The sequence below is a fragment of the Babylonia areolata genome, chromosome 1 (assembly GCF_041734735.1).
Source record: "Babylonia areolata isolate BAREFJ2019XMU chromosome 1, ASM4173473v1, whole genome shotgun sequence".
In the NCBI taxonomy this organism is placed as follows: Eukaryota; Metazoa; Mollusca; class Gastropoda; order Neogastropoda; family Buccinidae; genus Babylonia; species Babylonia areolata.
In genome coordinates, this window is record NC_134876.1 from 4,787,780 (window position 1) to 4,795,630 (window position 7,851).

Here is a 7,851-nt window from a genome sequence, read left to right on the forward strand (position 1 = left end):
GTGTCTAGGGTAAGGCGAAAGCGAGGTGGCCTGGATATATTTGTTCAAGGAAGAATTCCCTTGTTGCCCAGAGCAGTGTATGAATATATTATTACCGGGTGATAAACATTTAGTTCAAGAAACATTTGTGTAAGCTGTATTATTCCCAAGTGGCATCATGAAGTCATTGCTATGATACTTCAAATGAAATTACAGTCATGCTTGAAGTGAAACATATCATTCTAGCCTTAGTTAATGTATTTGATTGCTTTTTTGTTTGTTGATAAATGCTCTATATAAGTAAAGCAACTATTCTTATTCAGTGTAAAAAGAAAAATTACTAAAAATTATGGTAAATAACTGTATTGTTCATTGATATTCTGCATTGGCATCAAAGCCTTCACGCTTTGTTTTGAATGGCGTTCAACACCAGAGTACTTCACTTGTGTCAAAGACGCTGACTGCACTGTTTTGGTAACTGCATCAAGTAATGTACTGCACATTTCAAAATATTGAAACAGCTCTTTTCTTTTATAATTTTGAACAAAAGGAGATTGATAAAATTCATTCTGTTTCTTTCTTATCTTCTTCTTTTAATGTATTGCAATTGGAAAGACTGAATTGGGCTCTTTTCTTGTACAGTTTTTAACAAAGGGGATCAGTAAGGTTACCTGGGTAATTTTTTTTGGTTTATGAACAAATCATTTTGTTCAAAATACTTGAACGCTACATTGTCTAAGTTTAACTTGGTGTGTATATATTTAACAGGAATGAACAGATCAAGTCTGATACAGTATTGAAAATAAGAAAGGTTGTGATGTTCCCCCCCCCCCCCCCCCCCCCCTATCATTTTCTGTCTGTTATTTTCCCTTCTATGTTTCAGTCTGAAAGTTCTGCCTAAAGCTCATGGGATAATTTACTGGTACTTTTGACCATATTATTATGATTAATTGCTTTTCTTTTTTACTTTCCTTTTTTTAATACATTTTATTCTATTATTAGTTGTCTGATCTGATGGTCTTGGTTTGTTTGTTTGGTTGTTTGGGTTTTTTGTTTTTTTTTTTCCTTTTTGCTAGTCCATCTTTTGGTTTGTTTTTTTGTGTATTCCTCTGTTTAGGGGCTTCCCCATACTCTGACACAACTCATCCCAGTCACTTCACTCAGTCTTACAATTGTTCTTTCACATCTTAGTCTAAACAGCCATCAGAATAGACGAAATGTTAGAACGGCTGATAAAAGAATTTAAAGTGAAGAAAGTTCAAGAAAGAAAGAAAATTCTACTTTACCTGTATTCTTGCTAAGTTGAGTCTCTGTTGTTGTAGAATAATGATTTTATTATTTTCTGAGAAGAACCAAGACTGCAGCCTTTACAGATGTACCAAAATGAATGCAGGAACATTGAAAATGTACCGTAGGCATAGAACTCGAATGTCTGCTGTTGTGTTTCTTCCCTCCAACAGTTAACAAAAAGAAGCAGATAAAAAGATTCCACTTGTATTTGTTGATGTGATGATTTGTTTTTCTGTTGATGTGTGTGTGTGTGTGTGTGTGTGCATGCGTGCGTATATGCATGTATGTGTGTGTGTGTGTGTGTGCATGTGTGTGTGTTTGTTTTTTTTATCTTCAGTTTAACGTCTATTCACTATAAGTGTTTTTAGAAGGAAAGGAGTCAAGTAGTGGATAAAGGAAAGGGAGTGCATGTGAATATTAGTGTAAAAAAGTGTTCATGTTATGTATCAGAGGAAAGGTAGATTATTATAAGAAAAAGTCTAAAGAGATTATAGTGTGTATTGAATGAGATGTCATGGGGGGAAGAATATGTATATGCATATCAACAAGTATTAACCTACAACAGTGTAAATATAAATAACAACATTAATTGTAATACATCAAAGGAGGATACCAACTGGACTGGAGTTTAAAATTTCTGAAAACATTCTAAGCAATGAATAATCATTCAAAATCTTTTCAGTGGCTAATGAAATATTGGAAGAAAAGTCATCAATTACATCTTTTGGAATTAACTGTCTTATGCTCGGACAATGAACGAGTAGATGTTTTTGTTTCTGTTTGTTTTGTTTGTGTTTGTTTCTTTGTGTGTTTGTGCATGTGTGTGTGCATGAGTGTGTGCGCAAGTGATTGTGTGAAAATGAAACTAGAGGAATTAGTATGGGGGTATAATCAGCATTGTAAAAGAATATTGGATAAACAAATAGATAAATAAACCAACCAATAAATCAAGAAATGAATAAATAGATAAGTATATGAATAAGATAATCAATGGAAAAAAAAAGCTTGAATGAATAAAGAAACAAAAATATAACCATTGAAAAAAAGACAATCCAAAAAATGAACAACAATAGAGAGGCAGAGAGAGACAGACAGACAGACAGACAGATGGATCAAGTCAAACCGCCAGTAGATAAGTAAACGACTGATCACAGAGCAGCCAGTAAGATACAAGCTGTGCATGGTGACCGGTGTTTAACCGCCAGTAGATAAGCAAACGACTGATCACAGAGCGGCCGGTAAGATACAAGCTGTGCATGGTGACCGGTGTTTAACCGCCAGTAGATAAGTAAACGACTGATCACAGAGCGGCCGGTAAGATACAAGCTGTGCATGGTGACCGGTGTTTAACCGCCAGTAGATAAGCAAACGACTGATCACAGAGCGGCCGGTAAGATACAAGCTGTGCATGGTGACCGGTGTTTAACCGCCAGTAGATAAGTAAACGACTGATCACAGAGCGGCCGGTAAGATACAAGCTGTGCATGGTGACCGGTGTTTAACCGCCAGTAGATAAGTAAACGACTGATCACAGAGCAGCCAGTAAGATACAAGCTGTGCATGGTGACCGGTGTTTCCAGCATGTGACGGGCTCCACCAGCATGACCCGAATCCAGCAGACAGTAGCCACCTACTTCCGCTTCTCGCTGATGGACCTGCTCAACAAGATGGTGGCTGGTACACCTCACTTCGTCAGGTAGCTCTGTGTGTGTGTGTGTGCGTGCGTGTGTGTGTGTGCGTGCGTGCGTGGGTGTGTGTGTGTGCCTGCGTGGGTGCGTGCGTGCGTGCGCCTGCTTGTGCCCATGTGTGAGTGCATGTGTGTGTAAATGAGTAAAGTGAGAGAGAAAGAGAGAGAGAGAGAGTACGAGTGTGTGTTTGTGTGTGTGCGTGTGTGTGTGCGTGTGTGCATGTGTGCGTGTTGTGTGTGTGTTTTTCACATTCTCATAGGCGGTAATGTGTGGTGTTGTGGTTTGTTTGACTGCGTCATGTGGCCCTACACCCCTGTCTTCAGCACTGTGGGTTTCTGTCAGAGTTACCTCTCCCTTAGCTCATGGCCCCAAAGACCTGCCCTGTGAGCACAGGGGGGATTTTTTTTTCTTCTTTGAGGATCCCAGCCCAGGGCTAGAGGTTGTAGCGTGCCTCTTGATCGCATGATGGACCCGTCGTTGGACGCTTGAGGTATTTCAGTGAGTGCATCAGTGACACCTGCAGTCCAGCCCTGTCTTGATAGGAACACGGCCAGTTGGCCCGGGGCTAAGAATATCATAGCTAACCCTCATATCTGAGGGGCGGTGTCCCCCTATTCGCTACCCTGGGACCGTCCGGGATGGGGATGGTCGCCCCACTACTGAGTTGGCAGCAGCACGTCTCCACAGTAATAATCATATGAACAGGCATTTGTAAAGTGCTCTTCTTCCTCAGCACTGGCTCTTCATACTAAAGCCTTGGGGGCCAGTCGGCTTTTGGGAATCACCCCAACTCTGTCCTATAGCCCTCTTGGCTGAGAGAGTGGGGATGTAACTTGGGCAAGACACTCTCCACGATGATCAATCAAATTCTAGCCCAGATGGTCATGACAGCCTTTGCCTCCTCTCCTGTTCTGATGGTCATAGTTGGACACAACTGGCTGCCTCACTGCGTTCATAGCACAAGGGCTCAGAGCATTTACAATTAACATTGATATGGGTGTGGGATTGGGCTGGGCTGGGGTTGGGAATGGCTACAAAAATTAACAACAAGGGGCGCTATGATCAAGATTTACAAGTAGTCGGTAACTTTCCTGGATCAGTTTTTACCCTGAAAGTTTACACTGTGGTTCTCTGTGAGTCTCAGTTGCAAGGAAAGCACATTTTGACTGTGTGTGAAATGATCCATATCTGCTACACCACATCTGCTGAACAATGGGGGTGGGTAGGGGTGTGGGGTGGAAGACCTGACACCAGTCAGGCATTGAGAACCTACCAAATACTGGAAAAAAAGAGGGGAAAAAATCAAATATGTGGGTCAGTGTAGATATGCAGCAAAAGTGTGTGGGATTCATCTGAGAATATAATTATACTTTTTTTTTTATTTGGTAAAAGGAAATTCATGAGAAGAAATGGTTCACCGAAGATTTCTCCACTATCTGTGGGCATGTTTTACTAAGTAAATATCTGTCTGTCTGTCTGTCTGTCTCTCTCTCTCTATATATATATATGTGTGTGTGTGTGTGTTTGTGTGTGTATGTACATGTTTTGTTTGTGTGTTTTTTTTATGGTTTGCTTTTTATTTATTTATTTTTTTTAACTATGGTTTTTTTCCTTCTGTGTTTTGTGTGACTTATTGGGCTGTTGTTTCTGTGGCTTCACTGCTCTGATTGTGTTGCAGGTGCATTAAGCCCAACGATGCCAAAGAGCCAGGTAACTTTGACCCAGAGCGGGTGGAGACCCAGCTGCGGTACACAGGTGTTCTGGAAACAACTCGCATTCGTCGGCAAGGATACTCTCACCGCATCCTTTTCTCAGACTTCCTGAAAAGGTTGGGTACTTTTTCTGGTGTGGTTTAGGAAAGCAGTGGGAAATGTACAGAACACCGCTTCTGGAAATAGGACTGAGCTTGATTCCAGTTTACTCAAGTGGAAAGCAAAACACAGTATCAAGAAAGGTTCATTGAAGTGGCATGATGATGATTTATTAACATCTTTACACTGCCAGAGCCTAAAATTAAAGCTATTTAGGCAGTAAAAAAGTGGCATGTTTTCCTGTGGGGATACAGAAGGCTTTTTCAGGTAAGAATAGTATCCCCACCTTCTAGAAATTCTGTGCTGGGAATTAGCTCTTCTGTATTTTTTTTTTTCTGGAAGGTTTTGATTTTTTGTTGTTGTGTTTTTCTGGATGTTAGGCGTTCTTACCACACTGGAGCAGAGTGGCAGAATGTTTGTGATGCTTGCCTGCCAGTACAGTGTCGGTGGGGGTCTGGGTTTGAATTCCGCTTTCACCCTCTTTTTTTTCTTTTTTTTTTTTTGTGGGGCCTCCAACCTCCTCTTTTCCCCCCCCTTTTTTTTTCTTTTTTTTGTGGGGCCTCCAACCTCCTCTTTTTCCCCCCCTTTTTTTTTCCTTTTTTTTGTGGGGCATCCAACCTCCTCTTTTTTTCCTTTTTTTTTTCTTTTTTCTTTTTTCTTTTTTTTGTGGGGCCTCCAGCCTCCTCTCCCCCCCCTCCCCTTTTTTTTTCTTTTTTCTTTTTTTTTGTGGGGCCTCCAACCTCCTCTTTTTTCCCCTTTTTTTTTTCTTTTTTCTTTTTTTTTGTGGGGCCTCCAACCTCCTCTTTTTTCCCTTTTTTTTTTTTCTTTTTTTTGTGGGGCCTCCATCCTCCTCTTTTTTCGCACATCTTTTTCTTTTTTCAAAGACTCATATTTACCTTTCATGCACCACTTTTGCCCCACACACCTTAACTAATCTTTCTTCCAAGTGATCATCATCATCATCATCATCATCATCTTCATCATTATAGTTATCAGTTGTAGTAGTAGTTGTGTAAGTGATATCACGATCATTCTTCTTCTTCTTTCTATCATTAGTATCATCATTATATGTTATGATTGAGTATTGTATTCATAAAGGAGAAGTGTTATCCACGTGACAGGTACCACTTGCTGGCTCTTCGCGGGTCCACCAAGATTCCCATCACCAAGGAGAACTGTGCTCTGCTGCTGGAGAAACTGGGCATGACCCACTGGGCCATCGGAAAAACCAAAGTGAGTCATCAGTGTTGATAGTGATAAGACGTGTGTGTGTGTGTTTGTGTATGTGTGTGTTTGTGCATGCCAGTGTGTGCATATGTGTGGAGGGTAGCTGCTATGTACATTTGTTTGTTAAGTTACATGTATGCATTGTGTGTGTGTCATTGTGTGTGTGTGTGTGTGTTTAGTTTTTTAGTCACATTTTTGTGTGTGTCCTTCTGTCGTTTTAACTCTGGAGGTATAGTATAGTTCTCTCCCTTGCTTTTCCCTACAGACGACCCATTTGTTAGGGTTAGGAAAAAAATCACAAAAAATACAAAACATAAAGCAACTGAATGAAACTCAATGTACTTGACCCACAGACCCCCCTCTTCTGACATCATCTGAACGCCCACCCTCCTCCCTCTTCAATGCTCACAGAAGCTGAGTCACTATCAGTACCTTCTTGCTGGTTGATTTCTTCACTGCAGATACTTTATTCAACATCTTCATCATCCTCGTCGATGTCGAAACCTTCAGTTTGAAGCATTTCAATAACTTCAGCAGCCATAAAAGCCATTGTCATGATCTAGTTAGCTCCAAAAATTTCTACTTGTATCGCCTGTGACGCCATTTTCGATACATATGCAGATTAGCTTGTCATGTGGGGTCCTGAACTCGCTGGCTCACTGTGGAGTGTGTTGTTGCGAAATCTCATGAAAAACTTTCCAATTGACCCATGACATGTTCACAATGCCCGGTGTAGCTGTGATTGTTATGCTACCACATGAGGAAAAGTGGAAAAATTTTTAATTGTCAAAACCGCCATAGCTTTCCGTCCTCCGGAACGCTACCTTACGTCAGGAACGCTATAGCGTTCATTGTCCGGAGTGAGTTAACCCTGCTCAACTGAAGTGAGGTGCCCATTCACACCTGGGTAGAGTGAAGAAAACAAGAATAAAGAGCCTTTCCAGGGACACAACAGCATGCCGAAACAGGGCCTTGAACCTTGATCACTGGTGAACACAGGATCAGATGCCCTGTGCCTGATTCTGCTACTTTGCCTCACATAGGATAGGCCATGCCTAAAACCTCAGTTCTTGAGAAATAAAGTTTTTAATTCATAGTTTGGAGTTTTGTAATTATTTTGTTGTTGTTGATATGTCGGAAGTTAGTTAGTTCTGAGTTCCGAGTGCTTTGCTGATTTTTTATTTATTTAATTTTTTTTTTTTTTACATTGTTGCTGACATGTTAAAAATAAAGTTATCAGTTCTGGGGTCTCCTCTGGTGTGTGGCCTCCTGGCGTCCTAACATCGAGGGTTCCCTGTGGACTGCCAGCACTGGGACTGCAATAGATGAACCCAGGTGTGGCTGTGTATGGGGGACTTGGAATGAGGGGCATGGGAGTAATGCCACTGAAACGGTGCAGACAATGGGGCAGCAAAAACAAACACAAAAAGTTCTGAGTTGTTTTTTGTTTGTTGTTGAGATGTTAGAAATAGATTTCTGTGTTCTGTATTTCTTTCCTGTACTTTAAAAAAAAAAATTGTTCCCAGGTGTTCCTGAAGTACTACCACATTGAGGAGCTGGCGCGGCTGTACGAGCGACTGACGCAGAAGGTGGTGGTGATCCAGTGCTGTGTCCGGTCCTGGCTGGCCCGCACACACTTCTTCAGGATGAGATGGGAGCGACAGAGTGCAGCCCTCGTCATTCAGAAACGTAAGGGGAGAACATTTACACATACACATGCATGCACACCTGCACGCACACCTGCACGCACACCTGCACACACTTCTTCAGGATGAGATGGGAGCGACAGAGTGCAGCCCTTGTCATACAGAAACGTAAGGGGAGAACATTCACACATATCCATGCATGCACACCTG

The 7,851-nt window shown here is 41.4% G+C and overlaps 1 protein-coding gene across 2 annotated transcripts in view; it reads left to right on the forward strand.

Annotated features, from left to right (window-relative positions):
* LOC143298968 (myosin-IIIb-like) overlaps positions 1-7,851 on the forward strand; it is a 131,649-nt gene that overhangs the window by 68,229 nt on the left and 55,569 nt on the right. For both annotated transcript variants that reach the window (XM_076612059.1, XM_076612139.1), the window contains 4 exons: positions 2,850-2,965; positions 4,636-4,785; positions 5,890-6,001; positions 7,522-7,684. In XM_076612059.1, the coding sequence (XP_076468174.1) occupies positions 2,850-2,965; positions 4,636-4,785; positions 5,890-6,001; positions 7,522-7,684 (541 nt within the window). The remainder of the gene's footprint in view (positions 1-2,849; positions 2,966-4,635; positions 4,786-5,889; positions 6,002-7,521; positions 7,685-7,851) is intronic.